General features: G+C 39.6%; 2 protein-coding genes across 6 annotated transcripts in view; both read right to left on the bottom strand.

The window, feature by feature from the left end:
* The window catches only part of LOC137134121 (magnesium transporter protein 1-like), a 195414-nt gene that overhangs the window by 15388 nt on the left and 153500 nt on the right, over positions 1 to 26526 (bottom strand). The gene's annotated exons all lie outside the window — the stretch shown is intronic.
* On the bottom strand, positions 148 to 25449 carry pcdh10b (protocadherin 10b). Of its 5 annotated transcripts, none has more exons than XM_067518976.1 (5): positions 22578 to 25449; positions 21498 to 21556; positions 21265 to 21371; positions 13710 to 14057; positions 148 to 6693 (listed from the first exon to the last, which is right to left on the bottom strand). In XM_067518976.1, exons 1-5 carry the CDS (start codon positions 24924 to 24926, stop codon positions 6569 to 6571), a joined length of 2988 nt encoding a protein of 995 aa, XP_067375077.1. In that variant the 5' UTR covers positions 24927 to 25449; the 3' UTR covers positions 148 to 6568. The 5 variants fall into 5 exon arrangements, with proteins under 5 accessions (XP_067375077.1, XP_067375075.1, XP_067375079.1 ...); XM_067518974.1 differs by having other exon boundaries at positions 151 to 6693; positions 22413 to 25448; XM_067518978.1 differs by having other exon boundaries at positions 6539 to 6693; positions 13900 to 14057; positions 22413 to 25448.

The raw sequence follows: 26526 nt of genomic DNA, 5'->3' as shown, positions 1-26526 counted from the left end.
ATTATTATTGTTATTGGTATTATTATTATTATTATTATTATTATTATTATTATTATTATTATTATTATTATTATATTTAAAAAACATTTCAAATACAGATGCAAAATTTAATTTTTATTGTGATTTTTATCTATTTCTGGTTTTATTATGTGCATTGCGTAATTATGTTACACAGTAACACCGCAACACTGTAGTATTTCTACCTTCTCAATCAACTATTTTTTTGTTATTTTCAACTTTCAACATAAATACTCACATTAGGAAAATGTTATAAAAAAATTCTTGACACCTGGTATTTATTCTTTCATTTTCGTTTAAATGAATGATGAAAGGCTGTTTGTGCAGAAATGAGATGTTAAAATTCACGAGCGACCACTTGGTTCTGACAGCAATCACATTGCTGGAGATTAGACATGAATAAGATCTAGGACCACGTACAAGTTCACTCTATATATTGCTAATTTATCTGAATGATGGGATGATGATTTTTTTGTAGGCTGCATAATAAGATTATGTTTTAGCCACACTGCTCTGTTGCAAGGCACTGAATAATAGTGTGCTGATGTGCCTGTTGTGTGACCAATCAGGTGTGATGAGTAACAAGGATCATACTGTCTGGTTTCAAGGAGAAAGCGATCTGGTTTGTGTTAGAGATAGTTTATTATTTGTTATACTGCTTTATTTCGCTGTATATGAACATCACAGCAGTCTTAAATTAGTAGTTAACATATATAAACATATCAGGACCTCTTCAAAAACATAGTTGATTTAGCATTTTTAGCTGTAAATATATAACCCCAATTCAAATGTTGGGACGATTTGTAAAATGAAAAAAAAAAAAAAAAAACAGATTGCAATGATTTGCAAATCTCATCAACCCATATTATATTCACAATAGAACATAAACAACACTCTTGTCTGATGCAGGATTCTAGCTGCTCAACAATCCTGGGACTTTTTGTTGTATGAATTTTTGTTTTATGATGCACTAAATGTTTTCTATTGTGAAAGGTCTGGACTGCAGGCAGGCCAGTTCAGCACCCAGACTCGTCTCCTGCGAAGCAATGCTGTTGTGATGGATGCAGTATGTGGTTGAGCATTGTCTTGCTGAAATATACAAGGTTTTCCCTGAAAGAGACATTGTCTGGATGGGAGCATATGTTGCCCTTAAATCTCTATGTACTTTTCAGCATTGATAGTATCTTTCCAGATGTGTAAGTTGCCCACACCATAGGCACTAATGCACCCCCTTACCATCAGAGATGCAGGTTTTTGAACTGTCCGCTGATAACAAGTTGGATGGTCCCTCTTCTTTTTAGTCCACAGTCCATGGTGTACAAAAAGAATTAAAAATTTTGATTCATCTGACCACAGAACAGTTTTCCATTTTGCCTCAGACTGTTTTAAATTAACTTTGGCCCAGAGAATCTTGACAGTGTTCACATATGGCTTCTTCTTTGCATGATACAGCTTTAACTAATTTGTGTATTGCACGATGAACTGTGTTCACAGACAGTGATTTCTGTAAGTGTTCCTGAGCCCATGCAGTGATATCCAGTAGAGAATCATGCCTATGTTTAATGCAGGTCCAGAAGATCACAAGCATTCAGTTTTGACCTTCAGCCTTGTCCCTTGCCCTTTTACCCTGCACAGAGATTCCTCCTGATTCTCTAAATCTTTTGATGATATTATATGGTGGGATCTTCAAAGTCTTGCCAATTTTATGTTGGGGAAAATTTTTCTGAAATTGTTCCACAATGTTTAGATACAGTTGGTCACAGATTGGTGAATCTCTGCCCATTTTTACATTTGAGAGGCACTGCCTCTTTGAAATGCTTCTTTTATACCCTATCATGTTACTGACCCGTTGACAATTAACCTAATTAGTTGCCAAATGTTCCTTCATTAATTTTTTATTTGCAGGAATTACTTTTCCAGCCTTTTGTTGCCCCTGCCATCAAATTCTAAATGAGCTAATATTTTCCATGAAATGGTAAAATAACTCAGTTTCAACATCTATGTTGTTTATGTTCTATTGTGAATAAAATATGAGTTGATGAAATTTGCAAATCATTGCATTCTATTTTTATTGACGTTTAACGCATCATGCCAATTTTTTATTTTTTTTAATTGGGCAAGGTTGAACGTGTGAGGCTTAAGGAAAGAAATCTTATATTTATAATACTTTTATTCCTTCAAAATGTGAAAAATAATTTTGGTAGTACTGGAATATTTTGAAATGCTCAGAACAAGGTTAGTGCTCTAAGAAACTTTAGGAGTCTACTAGAAAAATTGATCAAATTTCCTATGGATGTCTGTGCGAGAAAGAATCTAGACATAGGTAAGATCTTCTTTAGAATTTTCCTTTCCACTGGGTATTACCTTTAAGGCCCTCAATGGATTAGCTAAGCCAATATGTTGGAAGGCTCACTGTTTGGACATCATCTCTATCAGCTCTAAAGTACAGATTAGCAAACAAATCTTTACCTGTTAGTTGTTTTCTTCCAGCCTTGTATTTTTTCTATTTCCTTAAACACTTTTGTCCACTCACATTTTAAAAAAATAAGTTGACAGGCCAAAACAGGAGATGACAGGCCAAAAAGACACATTTTGTTTTACAAATGCTCTAGTGCTTTTCTAGCAGCTGAATACTAAGAGCCACAATGAAAATACAGAAAAATAAAATTTAAAGAACCCAAATAAAAATCATCGGTGGTAATATCCTAAGAGAACAAACTTAAGAGAAATCCTCTGAACTTCAGATTTAGTCTCCTGTCTATTAGACCACGAGTTCCCATCAACATCATACTGGATGTTTGTCCTTGTCTTTGATCCATGCATGCAAAGAGAAATCATCATGGGTAAAGACTGATGCTGGATAGATGGACAAGGATTGATTTTCTGATTAAAAAATGTTGGTTGCACACAGGCCCATTACAGTCAGCAATTTGTTCACCCAGGTTAATCAAGTAGACTGTGGGGTTTTTGGATGACATATGTTTTAACTGTTATAAGGTATATAACTGTGTGAAATCAATAAAAAGCATTTGCATGAATAGGCTTCTGCTGTGCTAAGAAGGTCAGGATTTTAATCATTTTAGCAACTTAACTTCACAATCACAGGTTGACTGTTTTGGTAGATCTATAATATCAGGAGTGTTATCTCTACTCATGAGGTTTGCATCTTGTCAATTTCAGAAGTCACACACTTTCACAATTCCATTATATGCAAAGTGTTGCACCACAACATAGCAGTTTGTCACATGCTGACTTCATGTTTCACAGAGGTTAAATTTACACTAAATGAAAAATTGAATTTTCAGCCAAGGTGTGAAAGAGTAATTATTATTTAAGTAGCAGTTTAAGCACCTGGACTCACTCCATCCTTTGATATAGAATCACTAAACATTTAGCTATTGGTCAGTGATTTGTCCTTTCTTAAAAGATTTACTCGTGATTGGTTGTTAAATCGGTTGATATTGGACATACTGGACTATTTTATTACAGACTTGGGTAAACCCTTTTATTAAAATTATCACTGTCGATAATAATGATTATTTTATTGGCCTATAAAAATTCATCAGTTGTCCCACTGGAGTTCCAACATCTGCATTTTATTAAATTATGTTTTGTGTGAATTTTTCTAAAGTAAAAATTTAAGCTAAAATTGATTAAGTCTGTAATCTATTTAAACCAATTTGCTTCAAACTAGGGTAGTACTTTTTTATTTAAACTAAAATACATTAAATAAAAGGTAGTAAAATTTTTAGTAGTACAATTTACATTGTTATAGCTCGCAACAATTTCCATTTACATGTAAAATTTTCCCCTTCACCTATAGTGACTGGAGGATTCTTTCATGTGTGTAAAAATGCTTTTCTCAGATTGGTCAGTAAGATGAGCCTTTGCGAAAGATTTTTAAAAACAAAAAATCTCTGCACTGCTGCAACGTCATTCTCTGAGACTGTTTCACAGAAGCACATCTCCACATTAACATAAGATATGGAGTCTATTTCTATTTAGAACAACACCCAGTTCTGAAAACCTGAAAGGTTCCTTACATTCAGATCTATCACGAGACACCAACACTTTCCACTTCAACAGTCGATGTAATGTACTGTTCAGAGGCTCGAAATAAACACATTTACACATTAAATTAAAAAACAATTAATTGTTGATTTGACTTGATGAGACGTAGTAGATGCTTTGTTAACATCCATCTTCTAAAACTCTTATCTGAAAGACATCAAATAAAGAATAAACCCAGAGGGAACAAATTTAGCTAAAACTGAGCTGAACTACACCATTTAAGAAAACAGCAAAGCAACTGCTACCAGTGAAGTTAACACAATCTGTGTGTCCCAGGTTGCCACAGGCCACATGACTGAGCACAGCAGGCCCAGACTGGACAACACCATTGAGACAAGTCGCTCCTTATCAGTGTGTCTGTGTGTGTGTGATCACTGTGACACTAAGCAGCCTCCATCCTAAATGGCTTTGTTCCCCTGACCCCTGACCTTCCCTTCCACACTCTGCCCTTTAGGGCTTGTGGGCTGGAGCCAGTCCAGATCAGGGGCAAGTCAGGGCAGCAGGGAACACACAGGGCCAGCGTGGGAGAGAGTGTATGTGCATTTGTGTGTGTGTACCAGGTATTACTCACATTATGGGGACTTTATTCTGACTACATGGTCACATAGTTTTCCTTATGGGGACAAGATGCTGATTGTTGAATTTTACTGTCATGACTTGGGTTAAGATTTTGGATTTGGGCTTAGGGATGGGTTATGGTTAAGCAAGGTGGATATCAATAGGGTTAGGGTAATGCTTACACTTTGTGCGTGTGAGTGAATTCAGTTTGTCTTGTATCAGTGCAACTTTTCTCTAGCTCATAAAACATAATAATAATGCAATACATTCTGTAAATACGGAGGGTGAAATATTACTGGAGCAACTGTAAACTAACTCTATTTTTTTATATGTTTTTAAATTAGTAGCCCCATGAAGGTGGCTGCTGACTTTGATAAGACAGACAAACCAACAAATATAAAATAAAACAAACTGAGAAAGTACACTGTCAATGCAAAAAGATAAAACATACACACTATAAAATATATGAAAACTCAAAACCAGTAAAATTAACTTAAAAGCCTGAAATTACAAGACAATACAGTCATAATCCGCAGTCATTTGAACTTTAGACCCTAGCATTTGGAAATAAATGATGATGAATGTAGTTGTGTTTTTTTTTTTTGTAAGTTGCTTTATATTGAAACAATAGCAAATTAGGTTCAATTGGTTTTATCCCACGTGGTGTGTGTGTGTGTGTGTGCATGCATGCATGTGTGTGTCTGTTTTGGGAGCAGCTGAAGGCCCTCACTGTATGACCACAGCAGTCAGACTCCAGCCTAAGACAACAACACCAAGCTTATCCCCTCTTTCTCCACCTTATCCTCTTTCTCATTCTGATCCTTCCTCTGCTTATCTCCGTGTCCCCAGCAAAGCAGGATTCTACTACAGGCTCAGCTTCACTTTCTCCACAGCTGTCTTCTTTCAGGTGTTACAACACACCTGTGACTGTGTCGAAGGTTGTTTGCTCTTTATAAGAGAAGTTACAAGAAGCTCATTCGATTTCTAAACACTATACTTCTTCAAAAATCTTGTAACTGTCTGATCTCCTTCCTCAGATCTGACTCCTCTGCTCTCAGCTCTGCTTCCAATAAACTTAAATAACCTGAATAACTACAGCCAGCTTTGTCTGATGGACAAAATGACTGATGGCTTTTTGTGCCTCCGCCCACAGTTGTCTCAACATGCACAATGCTGCACCACTTCACTGTCTACCATACTATATTCTTTTCTGTTACTTCTATTTTTATGTATTGCACATTACTGTATTTTAGCCTTATGTTGTTACAGATATGTTTTTGTTTAGTCAAGTTTTCTCCACATATGGTCTTATGCTATGAAAATAAAAGGCACATTTAAAATATGCAGAAAACAAAAAACAAAGAGGAGAGTAAAACAAAAGAATTGTCAGCAGAGTATTATGTGCGCTGCATTTATTAACAGAAAGTAAATTAGGAATACGTGTGATAGGACTGCCATCCAGTGTGATTTTGTTTAAGACGTGTAAAGATAAATTTAAGGTTTTCTATGTCAGCAGACAACAGTCTCCCCAACACTAACCAAGTGCTGTGAGAATCTAAAGACAACTGTAAAAACATTAGTAACTATAGTCAGATTTTAGAAGAAAAAAATACAAAACAGTATAATAGAGAATCTAATTTTAACTACGCTGACCCTCATCGTGAACAGATCGCTTTGATTTGAAAAGAAAAATAATTGTGAACTGTAAATTCTGAACAAAAATTTACTTTGTAAAGATTCATCACTTCTTACTTCTACTATGCCAATTAGCATAAAAAAGGACCTTAACTGTTATGAGTAAGGTGCTGATGAGAAAGTAAGTTTTCGGGACAAATAAGTCCAAAATAGCAGAATTACTTTTTCTGTAATTGTGATTCAAAGTCACTCATTCATCCACTTGTGACGAGCCTATAATCAACCTTCACGCAACCCATCCACAGCCGTCTGTGGTTTGATTTCCACCCGCACTGATCAGTGGGGAATTCAAGCCCAGATTCAGTGTGATGACTCTTTTCTTCTTTTTCTTTTTTTTGTGTCCGGCGGCATCTGCAAAAGAGGAGAGCTGTGACATGAAAAAGTTCAGTCTCCTATAATCCGCTTTGCCTTTGTGAAGTTAGTGACTTTGAAACTCGCTATCGCAATTACCTTCTCACCCCTCCTGTTCCTCCCCCCAACTCACCGGAAATAGAAGGAGAGAAGTCACTCTCTCTATTTCACCATCCACCTCTCTCCAAATCCTCCCGTTTGTTTAGTGAATTGTAAGTCCCTGTCGTTTTTTGGTCTTAAATTATCTTTCATTATACTCTAATGGTTTTTCTCATTTGGAGCCTGGTGTGCATAAACGCACATGGAAATTAAAACGTTTTGGTTTGTGACAGAGATTAGCGTCGAGTGGAGGTCAAACATAATAGCCTCCATTTAACAAGAAAATAGATATGATTATACTGCACTTGCACTCTGTTCAACTTTTGTCCTTAATCTAAACGCTATTGCTCCGATAGCTTTGCCCTCATTACTTAGCAACAAAAGAGCCTGGGCCAATGGTTCGCGTCGCTGTTCCTCGCTATTTGTCATCCTATATTTAACATCAGAAAAGGATTTTGAAGGCAAACAGGAGAAAAAAATAATAGATTTCATTGGTGCTATTTATCCCTCCTCCCTGTTTCCCTGTAATATTTACAGTGTGTAGCAACAAACCACAAGGCTTTTGTTAAACAAATTGATAAATATTCAGTTTGTGCTGGAAGATTAAGCAGGACTACAGATGCTTTAGCATGTGTTTGTAAACTCTAGCACATTATTGGTTCATCACTATCTGTAAATAGAATAATCTACCATGGATTACAGCTGCAACATATACTTCAGACATAAAAACACACAACAAAGTCTACAGTGCTGTTTTTAAGAGGAGTAGGTGGATTAGAGAATGTGCGTGAATAAAGATGTTTTGTTTTTTTTTTTCATTTCTAATTCAACATACTGCATATATTGAGGCCATCATATGTTTTGGGGAAGTATTCACAAGTGTTAATTCAGATATTTCTACTACAAAGAGCAGTGAGAACAGTCAATACACTCTGATAGCAGAGTTTTTATTTGTTACCTGAGACAGAATACTAAAAGGCTCTTAAACAGCTGCATAAAAATAGACATTTCTGAAAGGTTTACTGCACCGAAAACCTCAGCTGTATAACCCAAATGGCAAGTCCTGTCCTGTAATAAAAGTCCAACATTATTTATCTGTTTTGTAGGGAAGGCTGCAGTGCCATCTCCCAATGAGCCAGAACTTCACCTGTGACCAAAACCAATTAGTTATGTGCATAAACTGTCTCCTATGTACCAAACTTTACTCATTCCTATACAGATTTATTCAGGAACAGTTCATTAGTGTGAACATGTCCTAAACTGCTGTCATGAATACTGCAGAAGGCAGAATGCACGTCACTGATGCAGCTCGGTGACATAAATCACAAACCATAACAGTGTAGGACATGTCGGAGTTATACATGAAAATATAGATTAGTGATATTTGAGAATTGTTTCTCATTGTACTAGGGAGCTGAAAGTTTGGACATGGAATCAGAATATTACATTTACATGTCTAATGAGCTCATTTGACAATAAATAAAGCTAAGGATGGGATGGTGAAATTGAAATATCTTCAATTAAGAATTTAGTACTTTTACTTGATCTGAGCTTTGCACAGCTTTTCTGACGCATTACAACAAAAACGTGACTCGTTCTGACTTGAGGACTTGAAAAAAAAAAACATAAATAATTATTTTTATTGCACTGTGTCTAATGGCAAATGGTCTGCTTATTTGTCGCTTTTATCCAAAGCGCTTTACAATATTGCCTCTCATTCACCTAACAAACACATTTAAAATGCTGATGGTTGCTGCCATGCAAGGTTTGTGTGTATTTCAGTCCCTACCCACAGACACTAAAAAAAGTCACTGGGGGTACGGATGTCTTTGTACTGCTTTGGCACTGAAAGACTTGCAGCTGGAATTGCTTCTTTAAACTGAGCAATGTAACGAGCAACCAAATCAATATTATTTGTTTAAACAAAGCCAACTTTTTTTCTCAAGTTAATTCAACTGAGAAATTTTACATATTTAAAACTGCAAACAAAGAAAAACAAAGTTCATACTAAGTTCAGTTAAATCGCTTTTTCAAGACAGCAGTGTGTCTAAACACGGGATTTTCAGTGTAGGTTAATTTTTACTATAAGTAAAAACCTATGTAAAGATTTACTTTCATTATAATCTTTCATAGATCTTTCATTTCTATTCAAAAATGTACAAAAAAGCAGAGAGCTACATTCTCACAACAATCAGTATTTTACATGAGACAGAGCAAACGTCACAGATTGAAGCTGGTGCTTTAGGGTGTTGCAGAGGCCTGGAGCTCGAGGTCAGTAAGTATACAGCCTTGGCTGTAAAAAAAACCCACATTTATTAAATCAGCTCAACTGAAGCCCTTTTTTTATTGCGTGACAACAAAGTCGTCAAAAAAAAAAAGCACAACACCTTTCTTTTTAGCATTTTGCAATTTATTGTTGACATTTTGGTGTGTTTGTGTTTGAGTGTATATTAATGTGTGTAATATGTGAGAAAGAAATGTGTGTAAAATGGATTCCAATGCCATTTTGTGAAACACCTTTTGCATTTGGCCATGTTTCAGTAGTTCCTTGGAAAAGAACCCTTAAAATTTTGGTTACAATGACACAGAATTACCATGGAGTTTAATCTAAATTATTACCTTCTTTTTATTTATAGATATAATATTTATCAAGATCCAAAAGTGAAAAAAATGAAATAATGTCAAACAATGAGAACTTGAGTTTTACATCTGCTAAGGCTGTTCTGTCTTTCTTTATGTCTCCCACTGGGAAAAACAACAAGCCTTCTTCAGGGGAACTTAAACAAGAGTCAAACCTCTGAATCAGAACGTGGAACCCAGCAAACGGACAGCACGCCGTCAGAACAAGTAGATATAGATAGATTTATATAGAGAGTTTTATATTCAGCTTGAAAAGATTACAGTAAATACTTCTCACACATTATAGAAACTACTGACGCCTCAGAATCATAAAAGTGTAGGCCAAACACTGTCCAAGCCTACAGGTGACGAACCAACCCAAAGCAAAAGAAAGAAGAACACAACCCCAATGGAACTCAAAATTAAAAACAAGAACGATTAAAAAAATCCTGTCCACAATGTTTTCTTACAAAGTCTGAAGTAGCTTGGAATAGAGACACCTGACCACACGAACAGAATAGAAAAATCTAAAACTGTGGTATTGCATTTTGAAATGCACAAAGATTCTCCTGTACAATTTGGCGTCATTCTCTCTGCGAGTACAAACGCCTAAAGGGCTCAGTGGCGGTTTCTCTAGGTGGCTCTTAATTTTATTGTCTTTCAGTACATATATGTAGTGCTTATCATTTTTTTCCTCAGAAATGTATACATCGATACTGTAAACAGGCACACGCAGATCAGTGAGCAGTTTTGTCTCTGTCATTGCTGTCCTTCTTCCTCCTTTTGTAAGATCTCAGTCCTGCTGAGATAAAGGGGTCCTCCCTGTAAGGCTATACGTCTGCCTGCCTGCATACACATCCATGTCACCCCCTCCTCCTCTTCATGTGCAGTCGTCTCCTAATCCAGAGAGAGGGGCGCCTCCAAAGTCCAGCAGTGCTCCAAGGAATTCCAGAAAGGAGGGGTCTTTGTTCGTTAAGGGGTCATTCCTCATTTGTTTGTAGTCATGAGTGTTTTTATTTTTTGCTCCGTGAGGATGGGGATGTGGGGGGCCAGAATGGATTGAAAACTTGATGCTTTTTTTATAGACTTGGTCATCAGGGAGTGATTGTGCAAAGTCATGCAGTCTCTGATAAGTCCACACGAAAGGAGCTAGCAAACCCTTTTCCTCGCTGTGGGAAGCAGAGAAACACACAAAACCTGATTAGCCTGGATGTAAGTGTGAGTGTAGCGAGGTTTCGGACTGTCTGAGAGGTTATGACAGAACCCAAAAGACAGTAAACCATGGCTGAGATGGTCCTATTAACACACAATCACTGGGTTCAAACGTGCGCAACAAAAAAAAAAAAAGTGGGAAAAAATGTTACATCCCTCAGCTGTTTAAATTCACTCCTGTGAAATGGCTCATGGATAATATGTGTGTGACTGCTGTATGTATGTGAGGGGGGCTGGTTATGGGAATAGTGGCACTGGAGGGTGGGTGAGCTGGTAAATATTGCATGGTCAATTTATTTAGGACAACAACAAAAGAGGGAGGCTGGGCTCAAGCCTCCCCGTCTGTGTTCAATGCCTTTGTCAAGCGGTTCATTAACTGTCATATAAGGCAGAAACCCACTTAACCCAGGTAGACGTCTTGTGTGTTAATTTCTCTACCATTTATATTTGTAACAAGGTTTCTATCCAGCTTTTTAGAAGAGACCATGAGCATTAAAAAGGCTGCAGACAAGGAAACGAGCAGAGTGGAGTGGCTGGATAAAAGAGAGAGATGTTGCCTTTTCTTTAGATACAGTCCAAACTAAAACTAACACAAAGTGGCTTAAAGAATTCTAACAAGGCAACTTCCCACCACGTTTCTTTATCTTTTGTAATTTATTACCACTGTGAAAATGAGATATGTTGTATCTGTTATGTCTTTCTGTTACTGCACGCAGCAGCAATATAAATAAATATTTTAAAAAAAAGTATAAAAGCTGCGATTTCTATCACTATATGGTAAAATCTGTGAGCCATGCTTTCAAATTAAGATAAATTAAGAAGATAAATCACATTATTTATCTGCTGAATGTAAGTTTAATGTAACCAGGGTTCTAAAGTTCATGTAAACAGAGTCACTGAGTTTGATGAGTGTAATCACTGGGCTCTGGCTATCACAACACCAAACCCTATCTCTCCACCCCCCAGGACAAGTGTATCACTGCTTATGATCAGATTAGACAGAGATGGTATCATCATTCTATCCCCTCCTCCACTCCAGTCCTCTTCACCCTGCCCACTCTTCTTCCCCACCCAGGCTTTGACTGTTGTCCCTCCTCCCCTCCTCCCCCCACAAATGCACACAGACTCACACACACTCATTAGCTCATAAGTGATCTACTTGGGGAGAGGAATGAGTGGTGGTGTCTCTGGGAAACACTGCAACATTGGGAGCCCTTCACTTGGAGTGCTGCATCGTAAGCACATAACAAGCAGATCCGTGGTAGCTATTAGAGGCAGAGCAGCACACAACAAACACTGTCAATTTAAATGTAACTGTCATACAACAACAGTGCTACTATTTTTATTTTTATTTTATTTTTACTGAAATGCATTTTTATTCTAATTCTTATTCTCTGTACATTAAAGTTAAATGACTTGCAAAGATATTTTTATAATAATTGAATTAGTTGATACTGCATGCTGTATTAGATCCTATTTGATGGTGTTAGCTACACTGTCTTATATCCCTGTATCTTACACTGCTAAATCAGTGCTCACAGAACTTCACCCGCATGTACTTGTATGTGTGTTTCAATCTGTTTATATTGTAAGGTATTCAGTGATTTCATGACAATAAAGTATATCATATCATATTGTGTCATCTTTCTTATCAAAATCAGCCTGCTTTAGTTCACTTTGAGCATCACGATTTGTGCTTGTATGGTCCCTTCTTCAAAACTTGGAAACTCAAAAACATTTTTTTATAATTATATCATTCAGTTTGATTCTACCCTATATAACTGAAATTACTGAATTCTCACCTTACTGAAAGTTAGTATTCTCACCATAAATTATTTATTATTGTATTTTATCCAGCTTACTTTAAGTATCATAATTAGTAATTATTTGTTTATTTTTAAATTATTAAGGTAATAATTCTTTTATTGTCTAAAATAGCTGTTACAGCTGTAATCTAACATTATTTTATAGACTCTATTTATCTATGAATCTTTCAGATGATGTTGACATCTGAGTTATGTTATCAATTTCCTTTCAATTTTATACTTTTATACCACGATACCTGCATCAAGTATCCTACAGTTTAAATCAGATACAGTGCGCAGCTATGGTGCCAAAACACAGCCTTTTATAAATGGTGAGAAATTCTAGTGTGAGCAAATTGGTTGCTTGCTCAACAGAACATTTTGATCCAGAATTTAAAAAAAAAAATTACAACAAATGAATAAAACATTAATTAAAAGGAAAAAAGAAACATTTTTCCTGCTGTTCCTAACAGCATGCTGCGGTTTTAAATGATGGCACCAGGGAAGCAGCAGGGCTCTGACAGTCTGATAATTCCAGCTAGCTGTGTCAGATGATGAGAGAGGGGGACCCTTCAGGCACTGCTTGACAAAATTATAATTAAGCATTATCACCAAATTGCAATGATTGAGTATGTATCTCTTTGTGGCCTTTGAATGCTAGTTTAGAAACAGTAATTCCTTGGGAAATACGCCTTTTGCTTTCTTTTTTCTCTCAATTATCTAAAACTGTTTTTTGATCCTCGCAGTGATGTCCATTGAATAAGAATGTGATGTTAAACTCAGTGCCTGTCGTTCTTTTTCACTGAATAAAAACAGCCATTTTTCATTGCTGGGCTTCAGAGCTTCCTTAATGCTAACATCTCCACCTACATCAAGGCAACTTCACAGACCATAATTGCTTTTGGCATGTTTAATTTGGAAAGTCCCACAGTCTAATCAGTGCGGGCGGTGTGTGTATGTATGTATCTGTGTGTGTGAGTGAGTGAGTGTGTGTGTGTGTGTGTGTGTGTGTAACTATAAATTGAAACTATAGCTGAGGGAAGATAAGATTATCACAGTCGGAGATAATGGAGATGCTTGAGAAAGAGGGAAGAGTTAGTAAAACACTCTGACAAGAGGGCTAAGAGAACAGGGGTCAGACCTGAAATGAATTTCATGCTCCTTTCTGCCAGCCAATCCAGGGAGAAAATTGAATTTGGAATCCTTTCTTTTTCACCTAATTCTATCACCAAATCAGAGAGTGTGATGGGTGCTTAAGCCAGAGCAAAACACAATACTCACTTAAATAAGCTGGGTTATAAGGTGCTCTGGAGCTAGGCAGAAGTGCTTCAAACTCTTTCCTCTCTAGGGTGCCGTGGTGGTGGCTGAGGTGATGATTTTGGTGAAGGTGGAGGTGTTGGTGACTGAGAGGCGTTTCTTTGCCAAAGGTGGAGAATGACCTATCGGCCGTTTGCTCAGGGCTTTCAAATACCTCTGTGTCCGGGACTGAGTCCATGCCAGGCACATGAAGGTTGCTGCGGTAGTCTGGGCCCTGGCGCCCATCCGAGGGCACAAAGCTAGGCATCCAGCAGCGATCGGAGTGGCCCAGGGCCTTACACTCCTCTGTGCAGTTAGAGAACAGGTCAGCGCCTGCAAAGAGGGAACAAAAAGGGTTGGTGTCATAAAAGTACTTTTTATTCCACTCTATTTATCTATCTGCTCTGCACTGATCCGCAACAACATAAAACCAACTTTAGCAACACTAATCTTTGACCATAATCAGTATAGTTGATAATACAGTTTTCTTAGTGGAGTACTTTTACTTTTGTACTTCAACATATTTCACTTTGTATGGTGCTATTTAGCTGCAGACTACTCAAAGTGGACATGCTGACCCTGTTCCTCCATGACTTTTTTATGATCCCAAGTATTTATGTTGTGACTGATCAGTGTAGTTACTAATTATTTAATTTCAGGGTTTTACATGAAAACATATCAGAATAATTATGGTATGGCAATAACAAATGTACATCAAACAAATATGTATAGTATCTGCAGGTACAAGGCCCAGCCAGTCTGTATATACAGATATTTACAGAACCTACAGTCATGGGAACAGTCACAACCAAATAAAATATTCTGAGGCAAATAAGTAAAAAAAATAAGTAAATAAAAAAAGTTTTATTTCTACTTGGAAATGTTTTACACACATTTGTACTGTATGCCCACTGTTGTAAACATGTGTATCCCTCATTTAGCATCCACGCTCAGTCCTATCACATCAAACTGAGCTCTAGCAGAGCCTTTAAGATGTGTCAATTTACATTTAGTAAATAAAGGAAAATAAGTTAAACCTATGGATGAGACAACAAACTCTCACTCAATTTCCTTGTTCCTGAAATGTTGTGGAAAGTACATCTTAACAGGGAGTAAAGACTCTACTTCAAAGTAACAAATTATAATGACAATTTAATTTTACCATAAAGGGCAGATTTCCTAACTTTTACAAATTTTACAAAAAATAGACTAAATGACTTGAGGAAATTTTGTGTCTTCCTTCTTTTATTTCCATTTTCAAGGCTCCATGTTTCCAAGCACAGAATAAACTCTGCAGTGCTTAATCTAATCTGTTCCAAGTGGAAATTTAGGAATAGTGTTTGTTTTTCAAGGAGAATTAATTTAAACAGTTCTCATCATTCTCAAAATATATGCATTATGTAAGTTAATGCAACTATTATTGATATTAAATATAATCAATTAAATTTATAAATATATCAAGGTAATACATAGCATATAATGAGAAATAGTTATAATTTAAAAGAAGGATCAATTTGCTGACCAAAGCTGCAGCCAGGATATACAGTAGAAATACTGAGGTAACTCCAGTTCTATTAGGATACTTTTTTTAGTTTAAACATTGTGTATGTGTACATCTAAATTCAGTTTCAAACTTGTAAAATGTGAACTTGCTCCTGTTTTGTAAATCTAACAAATTCCCAGAAAACACACTGATAACATGACCTTAGTAGCTCCTCCCTAAATCAGATCCAGAACCTTTCTACGGCCTTGCTGATTTCTAGCCTGGGGGTGCAACGTTGTGACCTTAAATACTGTCTATCTTCAATCGTATGCAAAACATCACAGCTCATTATATGTTTTTGTGTGTGCTGCAGGCTTTTACATGCATTGCAAAAATAATCTCTTTGAATTGGTGAACGAAATTTGTGTGTGTGTGGGTGTGTGTGTGTGTGTGTGCGTGTGTGTGCGTGTGTGTGCATTTTCTCAGGGGTTGGTGCTGTCTTCAAAGGTATTGCCAGCAAATGCTCCCTTTAGCCACGACATTAGATTAACCAAACCACAAACTCAATAGTACTGGATTACCAGCCAGCCCCCTTCCCCAGCCCTCAGTCTCTCCCTCCTTTCAAACCCTATTGTCCTCCATGAAAGGCTTGGCCGCAGGTACGACTGAAAACCAGTTTGAGCATGCTTGCTTTCATGTGGAGCAATTATTTGCGAGGCTCTTTAATGGATGGAATTCATCTTTTGTCAAAAAGCAAGGGGGGACAGATTCAGCAGGAAGGTTAGCCGTTCAGCACAGCTATTTAGGCCAAGTGTAAGCCTTAAGCCAAATTGTGTTTTCATTGGCCCATATGTTTTTTGCAGTAGGGCCTAGATCCTGTGTATGCATGTTTTTTGAAACCTAAATCCGCTTGTGTATGTGTGTCTGAGTCTCTGTTTGGGGCTAAAATCTGTACTGTCCAGCTAGGGCTATCTACTGCTAATCCTTCTGAATACAGACTGATTAGGCTAAGACTGCAGCGTCTCAGTAAGCAGAATGTTTGTGTCTGTGTGTGTGTCTGTGCATGCGCGTGAGTTTTGTTGTGTGTGTCTGTAGTAGTCAGCAAACGGGGAATTTGCTTTGTTACAAAGCGGATTAATTTGGCTTGCCGTCACTAACAGCTTGGAAAAGTGCCCAGTATCCTATCGAGAGCAGAGGGTTTCTTATTAAATATTAAGCAACATGCCATAAATACACCATCACATTACATTTTAATACGGGCTCTTACACAGGAGAAAACAACTTAATGTACGGCTTAAGCAGGGACCAGAGCTCATGCTGGATGCACCTGAATGTGCAGGAACCACAGCACTATGGGCAACAACAGAAAAAAGTTGAAGAAGGACACAAAGTTCTGTTTCCTTTACAAAATGGATGCTGTATTAATTCTCAAAATGGGAATGGGAAATGTGGCATTTAGACTCTGTCAGAGAGATAAGACTCTCGCAGAGACAGAGAGAGAGGAAGACAGAGAGATAAAGATAGAGGGAGAGTAATTTCAGCCACAAAGCCAGATCAAGACATCTTGATATTTCCTGACATTTTGGCAAAATTAGATGTTCCCCTGGCACATTAGACCTTCTCTATCAAATCAGCAGGATAAAAAACATTCCAGCTATAAAAATGAAGCTCTCAGCCACACACTTACACACAAAGATTTAGCACTGTTCAAAATGTGAATAAATATTGTGGGTAATGTTTTTATCACTCTACTTTGTAGTTCTCCAACAATATTCTCAGAGCAAACAGTCGGCATGAGTGATTAGACTTGATACACCTGCAGAGTACAGTGTCTGCCATCCACTTACAGACCTGTCTCACACTGAGCCAAACACGGGCAGAGTGGCGGCTGATGAGGAGACAAAGAGAGGGGAGGGCAGTGCAATCTTAAAGCGTGCTGACCCTCGTTACTTCTAACGCCTCAACTCTTTTTAGCATTCTGCTCAGTGTTCATGCAGGGCAAATGCAAAGTCTCCATAATAACCTTCATTTGGTAATTGGTATGCAGAGGTCTGAAAAATGAATTACAGATCAGTGAGCTGTTACCACGGTGATAACATGAACCGCAGGCCTAAGAAGGAATTCTTAACGGCAGCAGGGTAAGATGGGCTTCAGCTGTGTGTGCGTGTGTGTGTGAGTGTGTGTGTGTGTGTGTGTAGATAAGTGCTTGACTCAATCTACTCAAGTGTGTGCGACATTGGCTCTATTGATAATATGTACATGTTGCAGGTCTTGAAATAAGGTCCCTGAACAACAATCCCTGGGATGCAGAGTGGTCCTAACCAATCCGGCAGCAAATGACAGAATGACAGAATATAATGACTGTCCCAGAATGTATAGAATGACCTTTAACTTTGACAGCTTAACATTAACCTAACTAAACACTCAAGCTCAAAGTGCATGAAAATCCCGTAAATGGAGCTTAGATTCACATCTGGGTTCCCACTACTAGATTAAATCAAATGACATTTCCACTGTGCTGAAATGACATGAACAAATATTCATTTTGGTACTAAATAAATCAGCGACAGTTTTCATGACTGATTTGATTGTTTAAATCCTTTATCAAGCCAAACGAAGGTGGTTGTGGTTTCAGCTACATGAAGCTTTTAAGCTGCTTTAAATGAATCATATCTGTAAGAAGGTAAATGTAAAGACAGGAGTATGTGTGTATGCATATACAACATATTTACTTTTACATACATGTATTGTGTTCATACTCAGTCACATTTACACTCACAATACTACAATAATACACAATATTCTATTCCGCTGGCCAAATTAATTAGTGTGTAGGACAATTAAATAGATGACTAAATATTTACATGAATGAGATGGAAACATAAAAATAAAATATATGAAAGGACAATTATTGTATAATAATTCTTAATTTTAACTAATGAGTAACACTGGTGGCAACTGAAATACCTGAATTAGTTTTCTGTATTTCCACTGTATCACATTTCCAATGTATCACATTAACAGTACTTTTTGTACCACTGTCATTTGATGTATACTGAATCTATTTGTTTAACTATATTGACAGAACCAGAAAATCTTTAATTATTCTAAAATGTTTATAGACTAAACAATTAGATATTTTTGTGCAGAAGAGGTTTAGGCTCATTTTATTATAGTATTATAGTTTATTATAGTTATAACTTTGACTTCTGATTCTGAGAAAAAAGGCAGCACTCATTAAAAAAAAATGTTGCCTTAAACCTTTTCTCTAATTAAGCCCTATTTAGCCTGAGAGTAACTCACTGATAGATTTAAAAATAAAGTAAGTACATTATGACTATTTGCCAAAAAATAAAAATAAAAGGTGGTAGCAGCAGTTGTAATAACGTTGAGGTTTAACGTTGAAACCGTAATGCAATTACAATGTTAAATTTCATAGTGATGTCATAAATAAGGATTCTACAACACTGAACACAATAAAAGTAGCACAGCAAGAACAACCAAAGCTTTAAATGAGATGTGTGTCCAGATTTTTTAATAGTGCTTTCTATTTGTGCTTCATCCTTCTCATAATTCTGTTACAGGTGGTTTCTGGAGCCTTTGTGTCAGTTTAGGTGCATCTGTCATGAGGTGAAAGTGAGCTGCTTTTGATCAAGGAACAACTGAGCACATAGCCTAAAGCAGCAGAAAATGTTGGCACGACACCGCAGCCAGCAGCAGGAAAAAAAAAAACACAAATTATTGCGTCAACAAAAAATACAACACCCACTACAGAAAAAAAGAGAAGACAGAGAAATTATGGGGCAACGAGGGTAGCGAGAGAAACACGCTCTAACAAATCTTATTGTCGTATTTGTCGGCCATTGTTATGCAATTTCAATGTTTTAATTCACAACAAACTAATTGAGTGTGGCCAGAAAAAACAATAAGTTTCAATAAATCTGATTACACTGACAAAAAATGTCTTTCAGGAAGGAAAAGAAAGAACCGACTGATGTTTTCATGAAGTCCTGTGTCAAAGCCGAGACTAATGCACCATTGTGATGGATGACATGTAAACATTTTTATATAACATTATCATTTTTAAAACACTGAAGCGATTCAACTAAACCTTCACTCAATTAACACGCTGAGAATAAAGCCTGTGTTCTTTTTCCAGCATTGTGGGAGCAGAATTGCGGGACGCTAAGCCTGGCTATCAATTATCCTAATCAAACAAAGGCTTAAGGCACAGCAAATAATCTGTTTAAAGGCACTAAGCTGGCTGATAACTCTGCAACAAACTAACTGGATCCTATTTGCCACACCAAGGGTATTCAAAGTCAGTAGTCAACTGCTGCTGGGCCTGCCACTGCATCGAGTGAACATACACCCCAGCATACTGTACATGTGTATAAGAGACAGAGGCTGAAAGTAAGGCAACAGAATGCTAACACACTCAAAATAGAACATAAAGCAGCTGGCTGGCTCCAGCCTGTGTAAGAATAAAAATGTTCCTATGCTGGTGAAGAAGATAAAACCGATGCAATTATTACCTTCAAACCTTTTGTTAACTTTTTTTAGTCAGAGCTCCTGATTTAAATGTAAGTCAGATTTCTCCGAAGTTGCCACTTTAACACTATTTATTGTTCCACAGCCAACAATGTTCTTGTTGCTACTTTAGTTAAGACAATGGCTATCAGGTATGTCACATTTAAAACAGGACCACAAAGAGCCCCCGTTCTGCAGCTGGCTGGGGAGGCTATAGTGGTGACAAGGCTCAAGTGATGTTATCATTTTGTTAGTATTGAGGAAAATGTATGTACAATTTAAAACATCTGGTCAGATTCATTGTCACTTATTTTACTTTCCTCTTAATTATTTCTCTATCCACACCAAGCTGTTGGCTCAGTCCTTATTCAGAGTAACAAGCTTCAAAGTTTTATAATACTCCAAATAAATGAACTATATCTAGGCATTTAACTCTCATCTTTTTAGATTATAAAACGTTGGGACAGAAGGTCAGGACAAACGATTCGGCTGTGTGTGCTTCTGTTTACTGACAACTGTGTAACCCATCCAGCCTACTGGAGTAACAGTGGAAGTGACAGGCAAGCTCCATTTGGCACAGTGAGGGCCCCTGCTGTGGCTGACCAGACATGATGACAGGCTCTGTCCACAGAGGGCCTGCACCAAAGAAAGCTCGTCACTGAATGAAGACATAAAACCTCCATTCATAACTTAGTCGGGCCCTATTGTATGATCTCGGATGGGTTCCTATTCGACAGGGAAGATAAAACAGGAAAGAAGAGGATGGAATATGGTCAGGGAGGAAAAAGACAGGAATGAAGGAATTACAGTTGAAGAGTTTCTGCATGAATGAGTGTGTTAATTAATCTAATCAACAAATGAATCGCCTTTTTTGTTTGCTGCAGCCGCAACCTATTTGGTCCGCTTCCCGAGCATGGCATCATTAAAAAGCCAGTCACGTCTCATCAAGTGGTTTCCAGCACCAACTGACTGAGCTCGCAGGGAGCAGGCTCTTCACTGAAAGATGCACTGATCAGTAACAATATGAATACCAGCATATTGTGTGTTAATATCGTGTCTGATTGGCATATTTACAAACAACAGCACCACTGTTCACTTTCACCCTGCCAACATTACCTGCCAGGTTATACATAACAGAAAGTCAAGAGAGCTAATGAGCAGATCTCCTACGTACCATCCTATTTTTTCCTCACTAGATATCAGAATGTCTCAAAGTAAAATATCAATATAAGAACTGACTCTTGGACACTGAAATAGCTCAGATGATGTTGACTGAAACCATATGATGCTAACACTAATTAAAATATGCTCATTTTGCAGCCTGTGTGTCACAACTGAGTAAGAAGAGTCCAAAATTCAGGCACTAAAGAAACCAGCAGCAATCTGCTCCTGGACCCACAACCCATGATAACCACATGCAAATAAGCATAACCTATTCTGGTCCTACCCCCTGATTTGCACTTTGCCTCAAATCACAATAGGCTCACACTGAAGAAAAGTCATAAAAGTCATAGACATCGTTCTTACCGGAGGAATGGCCTCGATTAGTGGCGTCGTGGTCGCTGTCTCCCTGCTCACTATCTCCGTGGCCACTGTCTTTGGAACTTACTAAGTCTGCCTCCTGGAACGCTGAACTGAAACCAGAGACAAAGAATCATCACAATTAAGCTGTCAGCGAATTAAGCAACAGTCAGCAGACAGGAGCTTTATTACAGATGGATGTGTGAAAGGCTTCAGCAAGAATCTTTTTCCATATTTACCTGTTGACACGTCTCGGCCTGTCAACCAAGTAGCTAAGTTCAGCTCGTTGGTGTTTGGTCTGAAACACAAGAAGCAGTGTCACTGAATGTTGTTCAACCAGCTTGTGTAACATGATTAGCATAGAGAGTGAAATCGAACAGAAAAAAAACATTCCCACCATTTAGCCAGATATGATGCAACCCACACAGTGCCATGTTAGTGTAAGCTATTAATTCATCTTGTGCTGCATTCAACTTACAGACATCACTCATATCTGTTGAGGAATGTGTGTTTGATGAGGTGTGTTTTCCCACGGGGGTGGGGGGTGGGGGTGGACATATCTACAGATATGTTGCCAAGGTGCAAGATAGAGTAGTGCACCTATTGAGGCTGGCACAGGCAAGAGACGCATCTTTGTGCTAGTGCGACTCAGCAAGATTGTGACCAGTATGCCTAATGTGAACCCCCCTCCAGTCAAACACAAACAGATGCACCCACAGCAACCAGCAGCCTCCGAGCCATCATACATTATCCTCACACTCTTCCCTCTCAAAACTTGGGAGCATCACATAAACATGCAATAATTGCTGTTTGATAGTAGACATCCCTGAGGATTTCTAAAGGCAACATGTCAGCAACAGTAGTGTAATCATTCTATTTCCTTTAATGCATTTTCTGAAAGAAGTCAGAGAATGTGGCTGCACACTGAGTGTATTAGCATTCAGTAACAGCCAATTGTAGACCTGACATGCCACTGATGTGACAGAAAAAAGTTAGAGAATGCAAATAGCTGTCATGTAGGGGTGTACATAAGTCGTACCAAACTGGCAGGCTTCATGTGTCTGAGGGAAGGACTTGTGTATGAATCATCAGACATGCTGAGGGTCTCTGAATGGAAGGGGAGGTTAAACTGTAGGTATGAGAGGGACTCTTACCTCATTTGATAAAATGCTGCCGTTTGATATGATGTCAGGCTGCTGGTCTGTGTACCCTGTCACTATGGCCCCACACGGGTTGTGATCGGTGTCTGTGCTCCTAGAAGGACTACAGGGCTTTAGGAACATGAGGTCGGTTTTGGCAGACTCTGGAGTCAGACATACCTGGTAACAATAGTTCTGGTTTTGGTGGTGGGAGCCAAAGCTCCCAGACTCCTCCACAGGGACTTGAGCCGTTCCACCCCCACTGACGTTAACGGCGCTTTGCACCAGCATGATATCCGACTTGCTAAGCTTTTTCTTGCGGGCCCGGGCATGCCGTGAACAGCAGGAGCTGCAGCACAGACAGCAGTCGCTGGTCAAACAGGTGTAAATGTTGAGTTTTTTGTCCTTCTGGCAGCGCACGGCCAGCACAATCATGACCAGAAGGAAGATGAAAGAGATGGAACCCAGGGCAATGATGAGTATCAGGGTGAGGTCCAGGGTTCCGTCTTTGGCCTTGGTTGTGCTGCCTCGTTCTCCATTGCCGCGGCCTTCAGCCACACTATCCACCAGCATCACCAGCACACTGGCACTGGAGGACAGTGGTGGCTGACCATGGTCTCTAACCTCAATCAGCAGGTCATACAGCTGGTGGGGGTCTCGCTTGGCCGACACCCGCCTCGCTGTTCTGAGCTCCCCAGTCCTCCAGTCCATCCTGAACATGCCGTTCTCGTTCCCCCTCTGGATGCTGTAGGACAGACGGGCATTCTCACCATCATCTGAGTCCATAGCCACAATACGGGTCACCAGGTACCCTGGTTCAGCTGAACGGGGTAGTAGCTCCTTGGCTGTGCCATTCTTCCCCAGGGGGCCCAACACCAGGGGGGCATTGTCATTCTGGTCCACAATGATAACTTTGACTGTAGCGTTGGAGGAGAGCTCTGGGGTGCCCGTGTCTCTGGCCTGGACCATGAATGTGAAATCCTTCAGCTGCTCATAATCAAAGGATCTCAGTGCATACAGGTAACCCGTCTCCTCGTTAATTGACACATAGGTTTTGACTGACATGCCCTGGATATCACACTCTAATATGGAGTAGCTAATGAGCGCATTGTGCCCGATATCCGGGTCCAGTGCCGTCACTGCGTGTATGTACGCCCCTGGTACGTTGTTCTCTGCCACATACACATCATATATGGGCTGCGTAAATGTTGGCGCGTTGTCGTTCTCATCTGAAACCTGGACTCGGATGGACTTACTAGTGGCGAGTGATGGTGTCCCTTTATCTCGCGCGACCACTGTGACAGAGTATGAGTCTGCGTGCTCCCGATTCAACGCCCCGTCGGTCACTATGGTGAAATAATTCCTAAAAGAAGATTTTAATTTGAACGGGACGTCCCCGAGAATTTCCACTTGGATCTGTCCGTTCTCTTCCGAGTCCCGGTCCGTCACACTCAGCAGCGCAATAACGGTGCCAGGAGCCGCTTTTTCGCTAACCGACTCAGTGACAGTGCTAAAGGTGATCTCCGGTGCGTTGTCGTTCACGTCGGAGACTTTCACCAGCACTTTGCAATGTGCGGGAACAGCATTTGGCCCCAAATCCTTGGCCTGGACAAAAATCTGATACAGACTGCTTTCCTCGAAATCCACCTCTCCGCGCACCTCGATGCGCCCGGTGCGCGGGTCTATGCTGAATAGGTCCTTTACGCGGTTGGAGATATGATTGCTGAAGGAATAAACGATCTCCCCGTTAAGTCCCTCGTCCAGATCGGTGGCGTTCAGCTGTATGACCAGCGTGCCCACTGGTGCGTTCTCCGAGAGACTCACTGTGTAGACGGGTTGCTCAAACACTGGCACGTTATCATTAGAGTCCAACACTTTGACCACCAGCAACGCGGTGCCAGTCCGTGGAGGCTGACCGCCGTCCACCGCGGTCAACACGTACCTGTGCGCTGCCTGCTGCTCTCTGTCCAGCGGCTTCTCCAGGACCAGCTCCGCGAACTTGTTTCCGTCCGTTTGGGTCTGCACGTCTAAATAAAAGTAGTTGTTAGTGGTGATATCATATGTGCGTAAAGCGTTAGAACCCACATCCGGATCGAACGCGCTCTCCAAAGGGAAACGGGTGCCCGGCGTGGCGCTCTCTGAGATCTCTACTGTGATGTCGGTCTCGGGGAAGCTGGGCGGGTTGTCATTAATGTCCACCACTTCGATTTCAACCCGAAACAGTTCTAGCGGGTTCTCCAGGAACACTTCCATGTTAAGCTGGCAGCTGGCACCCTGCTTGCAGATCTGCTCCCGGTCGATTTTCTCATTAACAAAAAGGACGCCGTTTTCTAGGTTCACCTCCAGATACGGTGTACGAGAGCTGGGTACTACCTGGAAGCGGCGGGAAGCCAGTTTGGTAAGGTCCAGTCCCAGGTCTTCGGCGATATTCCCCACCAAAGTGCCATGGTCCGCCTCCTCCGGCACAGAGTAGCGTATCTGAGAGAGCACTCCATCCGTGATGCACAGGACAATCAAAAACACAATCATCGCCGGAAAAACAAGTGCACTTAGGTAAAAAAATATCAAAAACCTTATTAATCCCTGATATTTCACAAGATGTCAATTCCCTTCACCCTTCATTTCAGTCAGGAGGTAAAAGTCTCCAAAATGCGTAAAAGTCTCCAAAATGTATAAGGCGTCCAAATAAATTGTTCCCATTAAAAGAGAGGCATTTTGGAAAATGGAAAAGAGTTTGAATGTAAAAGCTTTTTTCTACTCTCACTCTGCTGTCTCGCTCTTCAGCTGCGTCCCGGAGTAGCTACAGCGGACATTCCAATAAAGCGCAGTGCCGCTAGAGTGATGAAAACAGTCTGGACAAGAGCTGGAAAAGAATCATAGTCCCTGTAAGAAAAATACAAGAAACGCTTTCTATGCTGTGATGGTCCCTAATCAGAAAATAAAATTCAGACGTGTCCTCTTTGTTTTTCGAGCTCTGTCTCCCTTTGGCACCAGCTCCCTCACTGCGGTCTCCTCCACTCCACTCTCTACTGATGCTGTTCACTCAACTATTTGCTTTTTTCACGCATCGCACCTCCCCCTCGCAGCCCCCGTGGCCGTATATCACGCCGTGAGCTCTACCCTGATTGGATATCAGGGTTGCCTGTCAACGTCCGCTCTGCCCATGTCTCCCTTACTGTGTCTCTTGCTCTCTGTTACTCTCCCTGAGGTGGGGACTGGTAACTCTTTGGAGTACCTGACGCAAAAGAAAAGAAGGGAAGAAAAAGACAAAGCTGAACATTTCTGACCTTAAGCTGCCATATTGTGATAGCACTTTCTAACTTCCCGTAATGTAAAGTGCACCATGTAATGAAGTGTACGATTAGAGTAAATAGAGAACTTGTTGATTCGATTGGGCCTATGTAAGCCCAATGACTGAGTGGCCGAACCGGGTTAATGCATGTAAATGTTGTGATATGTATGCAGAGAATCATTCACCGTTCATGTGATGCTGTCAAGGCTGTGCGCTATAATTACACTCAGTAGTAGTAACGTTATTATCTTTTCCACCAGCCTCCCAGCAGTGGGCAGAGAGGCAGGATGAGCGGCGCATCAACGAACCTCATACGACCCCTAGTGGTGTAAATGCGAACCGGTGCAAGATTCATATCCAGGACCTGTTCTGTAGCGTGAGGGGTGTTAAGCGCAGTTTTCGGATTACGAAAGTAAGAAGGAGTCGCAAGACTAAGAGGAAAATTTGAAAGGTGGTTGGATGCTTTAATTCAGGACAATGCGTGTTTCCTGGGAAAGCAACAAAGGCCTGGAGCTACACTGCATACTGTTCTAGACCCGAACCATAGGGTAAGTGTGATGATGTGATTTATTCCTCTTTACAGTAGCTTCTGTCCCCCTTCCTCTACAAATAGACTGAACATTTGGTATAATAACTGGTTATTATTATTAAATGTTTTATACTGGCAAAATATGGACAGAGAATGTGGATAATTCATGAAAGTGTTGAGCCAGCACAATCATCACCAACAACAAACAACAACTAAATAACAATTCTTATACTGGAAGTGACTAAATTAAATTTCTCATTTGCTGATAATTTGTTCCCTTGTTGTGCAACTGCAAATGTTCAGAGAAA

This window comes from Channa argus, chromosome 10 (genome assembly GCF_033026475.1).
Source record: "Channa argus isolate prfri chromosome 10, Channa argus male v1.0, whole genome shotgun sequence".
NCBI lineage: Eukaryota > Metazoa > Chordata > Actinopteri > Anabantiformes > Channidae > Channa > Channa argus.
Note: the sequence above shows the minus strand (reverse complement) of the source record. Positions and strands in the feature narration are given on the sequence as shown.